At 38.8% G+C, this 17,620-nt stretch overlaps 1 protein-coding gene across 1 annotated transcript in view; it reads left to right on the top strand.

The window, feature by feature from the left end:
• The window catches only part of MOXD1 (monooxygenase DBH like 1), a 107,655-nt gene that overhangs the window by 34,165 nt on the left and 55,870 nt on the right, over positions 1-17,620 (top strand). The window contains exons 2-4 of the mRNA XM_040350443.1: positions 4,805-4,951; positions 5,074-5,238; positions 9,142-9,225. Of these exons, the coding sequence (XP_040206377.1) occupies positions 4,805-4,951; positions 5,074-5,238; positions 9,142-9,225 (396 nt within the window). The remainder of the gene's footprint in view (positions 1-4,804; positions 4,952-5,073; positions 5,239-9,141; positions 9,226-17,620) is intronic.

Genomic DNA, 17,620 nt, shown 5'->3' with positions numbered 1-17,620 from the left:
GACGTACAACACGTACGACGGCATTATAAAGGGGAAGTTCCAATTGAATGGCGCCACCCTTTGGGCTGATTATGCAAATTTCCCATCCCATAACTTGCTTCTGAGTATGCACGTTTTTTTCCCCGTCGCTAAAGCGTACACGCGACCATTTTTCAAGACGAGAAAAACGACGACGTGAAAAACGATGAGAAAAAATAGAGCATGTTCTAAATTTTTAATGCCCATTTTTCTCGTTGAGAAAAATGCTCTGGAGCCTACACACGACCGTTTTTAACGACCAATTTAAAAAATTGCTCATTTTCTCATCATGAAAAATGGTCGTGTGTACGCGGCATCACTGTTGCAAGAATTTCTATTTTTTATTGAAATGACGGTAAAGTGTAGGAAATGTGAAATAAAAAATGTAATTCCAGTCAAAACCTAACTAAGCTTAAATTGACTCCCACACCCATTCTAAGTCTATACTATCTACCCTGTAAAAGGAAAGATATGTATTCTTAACTATTCTGAAGTTGCTCCAGTCCGGTCGCATGATCTCTCCAGCAGTGCTTCAGTGTAAAGGAAAGATCACCGACAACAGCTGCAAAACCTGGGTGATGATGTCATCCATAGGCTAGCTATGGGGCAGCCATTGTCGGCTGTTACTCCTCCCAGCTGGTGCTGGGACCTGATCATGTGATTGGAATGGAGTGACTTCAGAATAGGTAAGTATAGCCAACAATCCAGCAGCTGGAAAGAAATATGTTTGCTGTAAGGATAATTATTTAACCATCTAACCACCTTAACACCTGCATGTTACATCCCATTCCTGTCCAGGCTATTTTTCAGTTTTCAGTGCTGTGTTAGTTGGAATAAAAATTACTTGATCATGCAACACTGTACCCAAATACATTTTACATCAGTTTTCTGAGACAGATAAAAAATTCTTGTGTAATTTAGTAACCACTGGGACTTTTATTGTTTACAATATAGAGAATGTTAAAGAAAGAAAAACTGTTCTCCTTTCTTTCTAGGACAGACACACTCCTCCAGGCTCCAGCTCTAGTTACCCTGTCCCCATGTTGATAAGGACAGGGCCTCTTCCCGACAACCCTGGTCGTAGGTTGTCGGGGTCTGCGGGCGGGGGGCTTATCGGAATATTGGAGCTCCCTTTAATAAGCCCCACGTGGGTCCCGGAGCATGATGGGACTGTGACGCCATAAGAGGCCTATATAAATCGGTGTGAGCCGCGCACCTGGCATTACAGCGGGAAGAAGCGTCAACATCGGAAGAAAAGAAGAAGACAGCAAAGAAGAGCGGGCTGCGCCGCCGCTAGTGATAGAGCTAAAAAGAAGATAGCAGAGGCCAGCCCCGAGGAAGGCACCGGAAAGCGAGCGGTAGAAGAACATGGGGAGTGCCGAGATGAGAGCGGAGAAGTTGGAAGAAGACCCCCCGGAGAGTGGAGAAGACCCCCCGAGAGCGGAGAAGACCCACCGGAGCTGACTAATAAATTATTTTAAAACCCTGTGTTGTGTGTTTCTTTTCTTTTACACTTTTCCTCCAGGTTAATGGGTAGGAATACGATGTACCCCATATTCATTCACCTAGGGTGGATGGCCGGTATCTGGGGGCCCCCTTATTAAAGGGGGCTCCCAGATTCCGATAAGCCCCCCGCCCGCAGACCCCGACAACCAACGGCCAGGGTTGTCGGGAAGAGGCCCTGTCCTTATCAACATGGGGACAGGGTGCTTTGGGGTGGGGGGGCCACTTTGCTGTTAATTGAAATCAACAACAGGTGCACTAGATGGGCAACAATGAGACAACCTCCAAAACAGGAATTGTTTTTCAGGTGGAGGTGTCTGACCTTTTTTTTCCCTACTCAGATTTTCTGACTGTTTTTGCATTTGGCTAGGGTCAGTGTCACTACTGGTACTTGGACCCTATAAAGGTTGCACAGGCAGTCCAACTCCTCCAGGATGCCAGAAGGTTTGCCGTGTCTTCCAGCACAGTCTCAAAAGCATGGAGGAGATTCCAGGAGACAGGCAGTTACTCTAGAAGAGCTGGACAGAGCCGTAGAAGGTCCTTAACCCATCAGCAGGACCGGTATCTGCTCCTTCGTGCAAGGAGGAACAGGATGAGCACTGCCAGAGCCCTACAAAATGACCTCCGGCAGGCCACTGGTGTGAATGTCTCTGACCAAACAATCAGAAACAGACTTCATGAGGGTGGCCTGAGGGCCCAACATCCTCTAGTGTGCTCTGTGCTCATTGCCAGACACTGTGGAGCTCGATTGGCATTTACCATTGAACACCAGAATTGGCAGGTCCGCCACTGGTGCCCCATGCTTTTCACAGATGAGAGCAGGTTCACCCTGAGCATATGTGACAGACGTGAAAGGGTCTGGAGAAGCCGCGGAGAACTTTATGCTGCCCGTAACATCGTTCAGCATGACCAGTTTGGTGGTGGGTCAGTGATGGTCTGGGGAGGCATATCCATGGAGGGACGCACAGACCTCTACAGGCTACACAATGGCACCCTGACTGCCATTGGGTATTGGGATGAAATCCTTGGATCCATTGTCAGACCCTACACTGGTGCAGTTGGTCCTGGGTTCCTCCTAGTGCACGACAATGACCGGCCTCATGTGGTAAGAGCATGCAGCCAGTTCCTGGAGGATGAAGAAATTGATACCATTGAATGGCCCCCACACTCACCTGACCTAAATCCAAACAAACCCCTCTGGGATATTATGTTTCGGTCCATCTGGTGCCGCCAGGTTGCACCTCAGTCTGTTCAGGAGCTCAGTGATGCTCTGGTCCAGATCTGGGAGAAAATACCCCAGGACACCATCCGTTGTCTCATTAGGAACATGCCCTGATGTTGTCAGGCATGCATACAAGCACTTGGGGGTCATACAAACTACTGAGGACCATTTTGAGTTGTTGCAATGAAATTTCAGCAAAATGGACTAGCTTGCTGCATAATTTTTTCACTTACATTTTTCGTGGTGTCTTTGAATTCAGCCCTCTGTAGGTGGATCATTTTCCACCAAATGTGTGCCATCCTTTAATACCTAACACATTATCCAGCATGAGATTTTTGTTTTGCCCGTTGAGATCTAAAAAATTTTCAAAGTGTTCCTTTAATTTTTTGAGCACTTTATCTCTATATGTTTTTTTTATAATAAAAATGTAAGTAATAAATGAAATTCTCATCCTATAAGTATGCAAAGAGTTAAGGCCTCATTTTGTGCTTTCCATCAGACACTGTCAGGATGAGCTGAGAATCTAAAATCTTTAAAATTATATCTTTGTATCCCCTGGGAACAAAAAAAAAAAACCATCAAAATGATTTCTGCTGGTGTAGGAAAAAAGAGCAACAGGAGTTTAGACTGGGATGACAAGTAGCATTATTTGTTTCACCATGACTCTCTCTAAGATCTCAGAGATAAAAGGAAACATGCAGAAACATGAAAGTAAATTCACATGAAGGCTTGGATTTTCAGAGTGAGAGTGCTAAGACAGCTGTTCCATAAACGGAAGGAAATCTCCCCATAGGGAGCAAGTTAATTGAATGGGAAATTCTAAGAACTTTTAGCCTAAAAAAAGTTATAGCACAACAATGTCTTAGTATGTTTGACCTTGATATAAATAAATTTGTATTGTGCAAAAACAGCTTATAATTGTGTTGACCCGAAAAATGGCAAGATACAGTATAGAGCCTAAAGTACTTCTCAAATACTCATATCCACAGCTCATTAGAGTGGTCCTGAAGGACATGATAGCTGGGTAACCACAGCGGGGTATTTTTCAGGTAACTGAAAAGATTTTTAGCTGTCACAGAAAAACTGCTGTAAGTTGAAGGGTATTTTACAGATTACATTTTATCAACATGCCTCGGAATGTCCATTTAATTTTAAGGTAAATGAAAAGTGCTAAAATAACAATCTGTTATGATTTATCCCTCTCCTTGCAGGTTTCTAAGTAATTGTATGTTAGTTTTGACAGCAAACATTTTGTTTTTAATCTCTGGGGTCCAAATAAAAATATACACTATATTACCAAAAGTATTGGGACACCTGCTTTTACACGCGCCTGAACTTTAATGGCATCCCAGTCTTAGCTTGTAAGGTTCAATATTGAGTTCCCCCAGCCTTTGCAGCTATAACAGCTTCTACTCTTCTAGGAAGACTGTCCACAAGGTTTAGGAGTGTAGGCCACCCCCCAGCATTCATATTCCTTTCTGATGTGTCTCCATGCATCTACCTTCATGTCCTCTGCTGATGAATTCCCCATAGTAAATGCCTCCTCCTCGCCCCGTCTGATCCCAACCCACTATTAAGGTGCCTTCCTTCATTTATAACCCCTATATAATGTAATAAATTCACATACAGAACTAACAGCTTCTTTGATATGCACTGAATGGTACTGCCATGCCATGCACTGCAAGGATTTCCTTTTTCTGATAAAAAAATAATAAATTGTGCTGCTTGTAGGTATAACTGTATTTACAATAGGGTACTTCTGTGTCCAAAGTATATTAGTCAAATAACAAAATGTCCTATTTAGATGTTTTCCAGATCAAATAGCTATCTATACCTATTCTTTGTGTCAGATCTGATTTTTTTTTTTACATTTGGTTATGTGTAATGTAAACACACAATACTATGAGCATTCATGCATGTTTTCATGTATTTACTTTGATTTCAATGAAATATACATGTACCTTAAAATATAGAAAATGAATGGGCCCAAAATAAACTTATATGCCTTTGGGATCATTGATCAAACTTCCTTTTGCTATTTTTATCTTTGTGTTTTCGTAGGATTACTTTACAGATAGTAAGAGAGTTCTTCACAGAGACACCCAGCAAAATTATAAACTTAAGTATGCAATAGAAAATGGCACACACACTACCCTTAAGTTCAGCCGAGCTCTTCAAACCTGTGACCTGTATGATAAAAATATAACGGTAAGTTGCACTTTAGTCTCTAATATCCTGATGAAAATATTAAATGAATAGAATTAAATTTTAGTGTTTAATGTCATGATAAAATATTGAATGGAAGGAATTTTATTTTTATATTATTTCAGGAAAGCACAATACGAATCATTTGGGCATATCATGATGATGATATTGAGGGCACTGGGCCAACCTACCATGGGTCAAATCGGGGTCAGAAGAGCTTACGCCTACTCAACCCAGAAAAAAATGTCATGTCTGTTGAATCTCAGTCTTTCAGCTTTACGCATCAGAACGTAAGCTTCTGTCCTGTTCTGTTGATACCAAACTTTCATCACCAATAATTAATCATAACCTTTTGCAAAAACAATATTTTCAAAAATTTACCTCAAGTTAGGAGATGGCATTAGCAGTAAATCTTTCATTTTTTTGTTAGAATTTCAGTCTGAGGATGTATTAACACATCTGTTTTGAGTGGTGGGGTGCATTAATATGCAGTGGTCGGGTGCAAAAAACTGTGTTAAGCAACAGACACACATCCCCCTTAATGCCCCTTTCACACTTTGGCGGGAGGTGCGGTGCCGGTAAAGCGCCGCTATTTTTAGCAGCGCTTTACCGCTAATTTAGCGGCGCTATTCGGCCGCTAGCAGGGGCGGTTTTAACCGCCCGCTAGCGGCCAAAAAAGGGTTAAAAACCACCACAAAGCGCCTCTGCAGAGGCGCTTTGCCAGTGGTATAGCCGGGGTGTCCCCTTGCTTTCAATGGGCAGGAGCGGTGGAGAGCGGTAGGTATACACACCGCTCCAAAGATGCGGCTAGCAGGACTTTTTTTTCCGTTCTGCCAGCGCACCACTCCAGTGTGAAAGCCCTCGGGCTTTCACACTGGAGAAACAGAAGCCGCTGTTGCAGGTCGGTTAGCAGGCAATATTTTTAGCGCAATAGCCCCTGCAAACCGCCCCAGTGTGAAAGGGATCTAAACCTCTAACTCAGGGTGCTTGCTTCAGGGAATCACTGGCTGCTCCATAAATTCTACCCACAAACTCTACAAGAAGATGTAAATCAATGTAATGTTTAAAAGCCTTGATTGAGTTTATTGGGCAGCTGTACTGTCATGGAAAGCATTTACCAAAAAAACAAAAAACAACATACAACGATGCAGTTCTATGCATGGGAGAGTCAGTTATGCAATAGTAATAGGCCTGAATGATGAAAGTAGCAGTCACAACACATCTAAATTCTATAAGAAAGTTTATTCTTAAACAAAAAAATGGTAGAGCCATCAATTACAGTATGTACCAAATGGCCAGGAAAAACTGTTTCATATTATCATATGTGAGTGCTTTTGGCAGTACTACACTGTATTATGTTAAAAGTGCACAAAACACTTCAAATTGAAAACCCCAAATTTCAGAGACAAGGTAGTTTTTATCCAGAACTAAACATTAGCCACAATATTGAACATTGGCTGTACAGTGTGTAAGCATGTTGATTAGATTGCACTGTAGGAGTAAGATACTAGACTGTCCTTAACATGAAAAAAAATATTTCAGAAACAGTGTATTATTTTAGAAACAAGAGCCATATTAGTGTACACTTGCTGAAGAGTAGCTTAATTAGGCTACAATGTAAGAGGGAGAGACATGGCAGTTTTTAACATAAAATAAAAATGAGGATATAATAATTCACAGACAATAACCACACATATAATACAGTGAATGGAGAGTATGCAAGCAGCTTGATTAGGCTGAAATGTAAAAGGGGAAAACAGGGCAGTCTCCTCATAAAATAAAAGTTAGAGGGTATTATTTCAGAGACAATAGCCATAAATATTGCACATTTGCTGCAAAGTATAAAAGTAGCTTAATTAGGCTACAACATAAAAGGGAGAGATATGGCAGTTTTTATCATGAAATAAAAATGTTAGTGTTTATTATTTCAGAGACAATACCCACACATATGGTACATTTACTGAAGAGTATGTAAGCAGATTGATTAGGCAGCAATTAAGAGGGGGAGACGAGGCAGGTTTTGTCATGTCACTGCACCTTTCATATAGAGGTGAGTAGCCATTAGCCCTGGAGCTCACATACACAAAAATATTGTGTCTTTACAACATTTTCTTTCAATAGCGCACATTACACAGAGCAGAACAGCAGAAATTTATAAAGAATTATACAAGCTAAACTTTTTTCACATTAATGTGATGAGTATTTGCTATAGTTATGACTTCAGCTGGTTTTTACAATCCTTGCGTTATTTTAGGAGGATGTAAAGAATTGCTTGTCGGTAATCGCACTGAGTTATTAGGCAACTCAAATAGCTTAAGATGTTACTTTTTGGGGGATGCAGAATGATGTTGACTCCACACAAGGTCATGCTGATGACAGCCCCCATCAGATAAAGCATATCTAAGCCAAAACTTTTTTCTTGTTTTGGATGGAGTGGAGAATGGAGAACTGGATGGAGTTTTTATTCTTATCATTTAGTAGAGATTTCCACTCACTTCCTGTTGCATTATTTGGCCAGGAAATGAAAAACTTCAATACTTGGCACATTCATCCCCTTCCTACCCAGGCCAATTTTCAGCTTTCAGCACTGCTACTCTTTGAATAACAATTGCGTGGTCATGCAACGCTGTACCCAAATACATTTGTTTATCATTTTTTAGACAGATATAAAATTATTTTGCTGGTATTTAATCACCACTTTTTTTTTTTATATCGTTTGCATAAAAAAAATTAGCATTTTGAAAAAAATATGTTTTTCTTAGTTTCTGTTAAATTTTTTTTGCAAAAAAAAGTACATTTTCTCCTTCACTGGTGTGCGCTGATGAGGCTGCACTCATGGGCACTGAGAGGTTGCACTTATGAGGTTGCACTTATGAGATGGCACTGATGGGTACTGGTGAGGTGGCACTAATATGCAGCACTGATGGGCAGTAATATGCAACACTGATGAGCACTGATAGGCTGCACTAATAGACACTGATAGGCAGCACTTTTGGGCACTAATAGGTGGCACGGATAGGCGGCACTGAGGTGCACTGATTGGTGGCACTGATGGGCTACACTGATGGGCGGCACTGATGAGCAGACACTGATTTTTTTTTTAAACAATAATGTAAATGTGTTATTCTGAAATCAGAAATTGAGAGTCAGTATGCTTAGAAATGTTGTAAGAATGTCACATGTAAATTAAAACTCTTAACAAATTACTTTTTAATCAAGGCATCAGGCATCTCTGCCTAGAACTGATATTTAACATTAGGTTCTAGCATATTACTCTCTGGCCAATTGTTTTATATCTCTCAGAACTCCTGTTTGTATCCCTCCCAAGCATTGCATTAACTATTTTTTCTTTAAGCCAGGAAAGACATTTGTGTTTTTTCCTTTCCATTTTCTTAAATAATTTCATAGAAGATTCAAAGTAGAAAGCATTTTTTTTTGCACTAAAGCTAAATAAGGTCATATTGGGACAATAAACAGTAAACCCACCAGGACAATATATTATTTGGAGCTCCAATGGTATATGTGCTATAACATGCTGATCTCAATACACTTCTGAAAAACAAAATGTGGGCGGAAATAACTTAAATGTGTAGTGGTGATTTTTTTGGTCAACATTTGAATTCAGTTTCATTAAATTTAAAAGAAAATACATTATACCCTGCTATGTGTATTATTTTTGCTGTTAAAATGTTTAACACAGAACTCCAGCCAAAAATAACAGCATAAAAATAAATAGCACATGCAAAAATAAAATATAAAAAACTGTTTTCACTGCAATATTCACCTTCAGTCCAGAGCTACCCCTGATGTTCTTCATCATCATTTAACCCACTTACTCTGAACCCAAATCTTCTTGGACCAGCCTCAGCCTGTTAATGAACAGTAAATGGAGAAGCTTAGTAAGCACAGTAATGAGCACATCTCTCTGATCACCATCCTATTAACACTCTCTTTGTTAGCAAAAATAAATGACTAGCTCCTTCTGCTGCTTCTTCCTTTCTCACCCCACTCCTGCTATACAGTAAGTATGGTCAAATTCAGATACTTACACTGCATGTACTAAAATGAAAAAAAATCAACAAAAATTGTTATAAAAATACATTCAATGGTGTAATAATATTGACAGAGCTGCCTTAATTTCTATATGTCTAGAAAGAGTTCAACTTTAAGCTTCTTATTTCTTTTTAAGATAGGTTCCTGTTCCATATAAAGACACAACCTATTGGTGCCAGATGTTTAAGATGCCAGTACTGGACAAGAAACATCACATTATTAAGGTAGGTTTGTTGTACTTAATCTTAAATTATAAAATGCATCTGCATTATCACTTTGAAACAAACCATTTTACTTGTGTATGTTAAGGCAATTTTTCTTTTTAATTTTTAAAAAAGAGGGAATGGTCAAATTGTGTTCTCATTTGGAAGATTTCCCTTCACTATGAGTCCTAAAGAAGCAACAGGAAATTAGAGGAAATCTCCCCAAAATGAGGGATCATCTTAGACAATTGCCAATTAAAAATGTATTGGATGATTTTCCTCCACACCCTGCTTTGGTGACAACTGAAACGTTTTGGACCCCCCACCCTTCTGTCTCAGTGACAATGGTCTCATGGAAAAAATATCCTATTGGAATGAAACATTGATAGAAAATGTACCCCTTCCCCACTCTATCCAAAACTAAAACCTTAAGTGAGCCTTTCCCAAACTTTTCAACACAGGGGAACCCTTAAAATAACTTTCCGGTCTCTGATATGCCCTGCTAAAAAATACTATATCTACAGTACAACTCATGATACATTAGTGAGATGGTCAGCGGGAAGAATGTTCCTTATAATTGTGGTCATTGGGAATATTTACCCACTTAGGCCGCGTACAGACGAGCAAACATGTACGATGAAACCGGTCCGCTGGACCGTTTTCATTGTACATGTCTGCCCGGGGATTTCTGTATGATGGCTGTACTCACCATCATACAGAAATCCGCGCGTAAACAATACGCGGGGCATGGCCTCGCCGTCGCCGCGACAATGACGCGGCGACGTGGGCGGCCCTGCCAGTTCAATGCTTCGACGCATGCGTCGAAGTCATTCGACGCATGCGAGGGATGGCGGGCGCTCGGACATGTACGGTAGGTCTGTACAGACGACCGAACATGTCCGAGCGGACAGGATTCCAGCGAGCTGTTTCTAAACAAGTTTGGAAATATTTGCCCGCTGGAAAAAGGCCCGGCGGGCAAATGTACGCTGGAATCCTGTCCGCTCGGGCCTATACACGACCGAACATGTCTGCTGAAACTGGTCCGCCTTACAGATAGCTAAAAATATCAGTGGTGTCAGTTGGAGCTTATCTGAGAAGAAGGAAATGCTCATTGCTCAAGAAACCCCTAGCTACCTCTGGAGGATTCCTGGTTAAAAAATCCTGCCTTAAAGTGGTTATAAACTCCTACAGACCACTTTTTACTACAGGTAAGCCTATAATAAGGCTTACCTGTAGCTACCCCGGATATTTGCTAAACCTGCACGGTTTAGGAGATATCCCCTGTATCAGCATGACCTGGCTCACTGTTCACTTTGCTCTGCATGGGCAAAGTTACAGATTAAATTTAATATAATCAAAATGTATGTATTTTGTAAATGTGTGTGAACATTCCATATAAATCTGCCACTCCTGATTGGCCAGCAGCTCCTTGTTTAGTTTTTATAAACAATTGAATTTTAAATTTAAGAAGATAAAACAATAAATTAAAGATGCACTCTCTTCATTTTTAAACGGTTCTAGAAATTCTCTACAAGAATTATTATATGGTCCATAGGACAGCGAAAATTGCTATAGGTCCCAACATGATCCAAGTAAAACCCATGCAGACCTATGCAATTAAAGAAAAATAAATTACTTTGCTGTGCTTTGATTATAAAGTGGGAAGTGCGGCTAAACTATACATTGGTTAATTTTACCATTTTACCATTTTTTAGCTGGCTTCATCATAATGCTCTTGCGCTCTTGCAGCTATGTATGTAAAAGTCTGCAAGTTCGATGTAGCGGTGCTTATTGGTTTGTGTGTTTTTTTTGGCGATCCTGAATAGGGACGAAGCCAACATACCTGTGTTTGGTTTGCAAGAGGTCTGTCAGATAGTTCACAAGTTCAAATGTTATTCCAAACCCAACTGTCAATGAGGACAAAATCTTTAAAATTAATTCTTGTAATTTTCATGACGAATTAGCAAGGGATTATCAAACAAATGGCATGGTGCCTGCAAACTGCCAGGGGGGACATATACCACTGCAAACTTTTTTTTTTTTTTTTTATGTGGGGGGCGCCAATTTTAATACAGCCAAAGGGAAAACATTAAAAAAGTACACTTCCCTTAAAAAACTTGAGGATGCCTTATACCAGTCTGTGAAATGTTGCACCTGTACAATATATATATAATGTACAACAGCAAAATTTACATATACAAATTTGATAATATCATTTATATTTCTGGTAATTTATATATTCCTGCCAGCTTTTTCTTTTGTAAAAAATGGCATGGGGACCTGCAAAATACACAGACAAGACCCCATGAGCTCTGGTATTTATTTTGGGGGACCCTTGCGGGGTTCCCAGGGTAAAATTTCACCTTTTCTATAGTAAATCCTACAGCAAAAAATAATTATTGGGGTTTCCCCCTGAAAAAGCATACTAGTCCCTTATCTTAGGTGAAGATGTGGTATGGATTTGAAGGGGGATCCCCAAAAAAATGCCATGAGGTCTCTTTAAAATCCATACAAGACCCTTATCCTTGCATGCAGCCTGATTGGCAAGGAAAGGGGGAGCAGATGAACAATAAAAGACTCTCAGCTAGAGTAGGGTACATTGCCAGGGAGACCTCTCGAACCTGGTACATTTAGCAGCTGTAGTAATACTGCATCTAAGTGTATGACTTCCAGAAGCAGTCAATGGTTCACTTTTGTGGGGCAAGTGGACACCACATTTAGTTTGACCGAATCCTACTTCAATCTAAACATGATCATTATTCCTGAACAAAAATACCACTTGTCCTGCTGCACAGACTTTTTTTTCGGTCCTGCATCATGTAACAGGAAATCCTTTACAAAGATAGCCACCCACTGTAGGGCTATAATATACCAATGTTTCTGATAGCAGAACAAATACATGATGCCAAAGTCATGCAACATTATATTTTAGTATTTTACTTGATTCATGTTAAGGTTGAATATATTTTTATTAACACATTTTGACGGATTACAAAGACAATCCAATCATATAAAGTAGAAAACAAAATGGAAAGTACATGAATTCCAGTTAAATTGATTTGAGTTAAAAAGTGTAATCCAATTTTACCAGAGTTATACCACATTACTAGTGTGATGCCACCATATCTGAGTTAATGATCCCTTGTTATCAGAGCCAGTGAAAATTATCTGAATAAATAAGAGTCATGTTGCAGAGACAGAAAACGTGGGCAGCCACCTTCTTGGAGTTACAGTCCTCCCTTGTCCCTTTTTATTATATATCAAAGGTCCTTAGACCACCCTGGAAGCTTGTTAAGAAGTGCAGTAGAAGGTATGCAGTCTTAAAAATAATCTACTTATAACTATGCAAAATATACTACCCACTATTAATATCTTTTTGACCATTGCAGGCTAATGTTAAAGTAAGGGGTATACATTACACATCTGGAATTACACACCAAAAAAAAACAGCAAATGTAATTCTGTAATACTGAAGGGATGTACAGAGGTTTAATGGGTCAGTGAGTAGGAACCCCAGCTAGTAATCTGACTCTGGGCACTCCCCACTGAATTGCACTATGTGCTACTGCACTGGACACAAATTGCGCAAGCTGACTATGCTTACAGCCACTTGTGAATTATGTTCTATTAATTTGCAATTCTTTGGGGAAGAATGTAAAAGGTAATTGTCCAGTAGAAAATATGCCGTGTCCTAGGAAAACCCATTCATAGTAAAGAATGTTTCAGTTTTGTCATAGTCTGTGTATGTCCAAATGACAAATGGACTAAAGTTCAATAAGAGAGTTAATGATAGTGTGCAGAAGAGACAAATTCTGACCTCCATTACCTAATAAATGTCACTGAATGACAGCATACAATCCCGTGTATAATCAGTGCTTTTATTCTAGTCCCTTGCTTGTTGCCCTCCCTTTACATTGCATCATGCTCATGGAGACAGACAGCCAATTCATTATCCTTCTGTCAAACATACATTATGTATTCTGGTTACATGGTAAGTTATATTGTCATAACATACCACATATAAATTTAATTTCTCTTCTATTATATGTATAATTTATGTCCTAACAGGACATAAGACATTTTTTGCATATTTCTTTCACAACATTTGCAAATAAAGTAGATTATTCATGCCCAAAAACCAGCTACACAGTTGGCTTTCTATCAGCTGCAACAGCTGGCGACAAAATGGTTTTATCACCATTCATCAATCATGCAGACATAAGACTGTTTAGCAGTTCTCAGATGGAACTGGTAAGGTCAGATCATCTAAAACGTATACTATAAAAATAGGTGACCAACATAACTGATAATAAGTCATTATGTCATTTACAGTCATGCTGTCGGCATGGGATGAGAGTTTTTCTTTTTTTTTTCATTCAATTTTAAGTTTATTTTCAATAAAAGTACATACATTTGTACTATAACAGCAGTATACAAGTCAATAATATACAAAAAAAACAATAAAGCAAGTGCATTACTCCACATATTAGACATTCTTGTCGTAGTAACTGTCCATCATATCTATCCATTTCTTATGTTCATCACCATACGGTGAGAGTAAAACAGTTTGTATAAGCAAAGAAGAAAAATTAGGTGTAACTAATAATTTATAATTAAATAAAAGAATAATTCAATATGCTATAGGATCCCTTAGGGCTACCGTTGCCACACAATAAATTATATATAAGAAAAAACCCCCATGGGTGTACTAGACCTAAGTTCACGGAACGAAAAAAGGATAGGATTTCTGGAGAACAATAACCCCTCCGACACCCCCAACGGGAACTGTCTGTGTCCAAGAGGTCAAGCAACCCCTTCAATCCCCCCTCCCTCCCTCCAATAGTTATTACTAAAACCCACCGGTTTCTGTAATCATATATTCTCAAAACCCTCATCAAACCTAATATCCCCAAAAGTTTGGTGTAATCCTTTAATAACCTAAACATAGGCAAATACAAATGTTTATAATATTTTTTTTTTTTTTTTCCTAAACATAACACACTGAGAATGAGAAATAGCGAGGATTCGATCCTCATAGATAAGACAACGAGATATAATCAAAGAAAAATCAAAGAAAGGAAGAGAAAAAGAAAAAGATATGGCAGCCTGCCTGGGGATGAGAGTTTTTCATCATCGTTATCTGTTAAAACTAATTTCAAACAGGCAAACTAATAAGTGATTTTTATATCTTAATCATCCTAAATCTGTGACTTTGTTAAAAAAAAACAGCTGTTTATTAAGCTTTGTGACTGCATCCTATTGGCTAGCTTGGAAATAGTGATCTGACAGTGTATTGACCTTACCTCTGATTTAAAGCCCAGCTTTTTTTTTCATTTTTGATTGCAAGAGGAAGAGTTAGAGCTTTTTTGAAGACTCTCCCCTCCCCTGCCCACATCATGTATATGTCCCAGCCAGAGGGCGACACACGCAATAAACCATTCACATGGAAAAATTATAATTTTCTCCCATGAGCTTAGATTGAGGCAGAGCAAGAAAGTGTACATTCTGCCTCAGTGACCACACTTTGTTACTTTCAGGGATGAGCAAGTTGACCTGGATTCTGTTTACAGAAAGTTTTGTGAGACCAGTGTGAAATCTGAAAATGGCAAACTTGGTGCCAAACCCCAACATAGTCTATGGCAGCTAAATATATATATATTTTTTATATGGCTAATGTACAAGCTTAAAAAAAAGGCATGAGTAACTTGACATAGGGGAAACTGTATGTACCAATGCAAGTTTTTTTTTCAGAATACCCTTTGAGTATTTTTGACATAAAGGGCAACAGTAAAAATACATAAATCCTTTTAATAACATGATTCCTCAAACCTGCACATGTACTTGTGCAGCATGCGATGTGTTCCTTTAAAAGATAAATTGTGTGTTTATAAACGGGGGCCAAGGATCTGTCACTGACAGATCTCCTGCTGACTTCTGTTTGTGAACAAACCAGGGGATCTATAAGTTAGTAGTGGTAACAATACTGATGCTAAGTGACATCCCTATTGGCTTAGGTTTGCAAACAAGCTGGAAGGGATCATAGGTGAAATCATTGAGCAAATACGGTCATCACCCTATTCGATCAATGTCGTCACCCAGCACATCCGGTCCCTTTATTTAAATATAGAACATCATTTGATGCAGTGTGTTATCATGTCAGCATGTCTTCCTAATTGACATGAGTCTACATAGCTGGACAATGTGATTGAAGTTGGATTGACATCCTTGATACTTGTTTATTAAAAAAAAATTAATACAGGAATTTTTTCAGGATATGGTTTATTTAATTTACTGTTTATTCATTTTTTTTTGCTTGTTAATGATAAACAAGGGCTTCAATATACTCTGTATCCATTCATGTAGGGGGAAGGGCTGGGTGCCTTGAAAATAATCTTTAAATGTTGAAGGCATCTGATCTACTGTAGTATGGCTTAAGAGGGAATGCCCTTGCTCACTACTCTCCCCTGGCCACCCTGGCTGCATGCCTGGATAAAAGTATGGTATAAAGTTTTAGGGGGACAGCATGTTTTCTTTTTGTAACAATTTTGTAAACAATGTGTACTGTTATTTTTAAGAAAAAAAAACTTGCCGGGGGGGGGGGTCTCCCTAAAAATGTATTCTAGTACCTTATCCAGGCATATAGACTGGGTGACCAGGAAAGTGGGCAGTGAGTGTGCTGCATCCTTCCCTCCTAAACCATAAGAGGATACATGTCTCAAACATTGGAAGGGCACCTTTCAAGGGGTCCAGTAAAGCCAGGGCCTCATACCCACATCCTATTCCCTGAAAGACATAAGTCTGCCACAAGTGATAATAACAAATAATGAGCAATGAGCAGGCACTAATTTTTATAGATACATGTTTTCACTTTCAAACACATTTTTTTAATGTTAGTAAGCATTTACACGGTAAATTGTCTTGTACATTTTTAATAATATCAGTCCACTTGTGAATTTTACACATGAAGTAGCAATTCTATTTCCTTTTTTTGCAGAAGATATTTGTAAATGTAAATATATCTGTAAACTATTAAGACAATCTTGCCCATTTTTCCCACTCTACCTAAATTTAGGAAGAGACATTCTATCCAACCTGTGCCCATAGACTTTAATAGAAGTCACCTCCAAGTGGGATCCTCATCTATATTGGTGTAATTTGGATCCGACATTACAGAAAGATTACCCAGGCGTTCCCTGAAATTTTCTTCAAAGTCGCTTCAATGTCATACTCAATTTGCTAGCAAATTGCCAGGAAGTCCCCTGGCAAAGTCACACTATAAGGCATGCAACTTTCAGGTCATGGTGGTGTAAACTGAGCCTTAATGTGATACTAAACTCTGATTCAAAAGAAAATCTGTTAAAGTACAAAAAAAAAAAAGGTAACTTCTATTGCTCCCAGCCTCCTCCAAATGTTTGTGATCTGACTTACTGTTAGGGGGGTAGCTATGTTCCTTTTCTATAGTTAGTCCCACTATGTGTAAGAATGTAGCCACTCTATTTTGCTTGCTTCTGCAATGTAGTATAGACTATGAGAGTTGTAATGTGCATAGAGAAGTGTACTTAACAGCAACGAATGTGCAAACAAACAGAAGGGAAAGGGAAAATGAGAGCTTTTGAAGCTAATAGAGGATCTTACAAGGAGGCACAAATACAAAACACAGGAAGAAACAGATTTTATGAAAAATCATTTTTGGAGAATAAGGATATTGTTTAGTGTAACTTTAAGTAGAGTAAAAAGACTGCAATCACTATCCCTTCCACAAATGACACTTAAATTCCATTGTAGAAACAATGGCACAAGTGTGTTCAGCTGTTATATTTGTAAAAGGTGGCTAATTTTATGAGTCACAAATGTAGATAAAATTTCATGACTTTAAACATTTCACAAGTGAAAACTGGCAGATCCTATATCGGTGTCAATTTAAAATCATTGCCCCTCTGATATTTGAGAACACAATAGCCCTAGTACACAAGAGCTAAGGGGTTTAGTATTTTTATCGTCTTTCTTTATTTTATATATTTTTAGTACATTATTTGCAAATCATATATTTTTTTTTTTGCCACACACATCTGATTGGCATTTTGTATGTAAAAGTCAAGTCACAATTATCATTGTTGTTTTTTGTTTGCAAATGAATATGCTGAAAACACACTGCACTGAAATCGCACAGCAATGCAAGCGCATTCCTTTGTGATTCCTGATGTGAACCGGCCCTAATGCTAATGTAGAGTGATAACAGCTGCTTTGGTATACAGCCTGATTATATGGCAGCTACAACTGGACAACACCTGCACCTATTTCTAAACAAAAGGAAAAAATGACTTTATGATTACCTTTGACCACAGGCATTTAGATGACTATAGAATGTTTGCAGAGAATACATGAAATATATAAATGGCTTTTCAAATTATTTTAG

This window comes from Rana temporaria, chromosome 4 (assembly GCF_905171775.1).
Source record: "Rana temporaria chromosome 4, aRanTem1.1, whole genome shotgun sequence".
Taxonomy (NCBI): domain Eukaryota; kingdom Metazoa; phylum Chordata; class Amphibia; order Anura; family Ranidae; genus Rana; species Rana temporaria.
The sequence above is the reverse complement of the archived record's forward strand: the minus strand, read 5'-3'. Positions and strand labels throughout refer to the sequence as shown.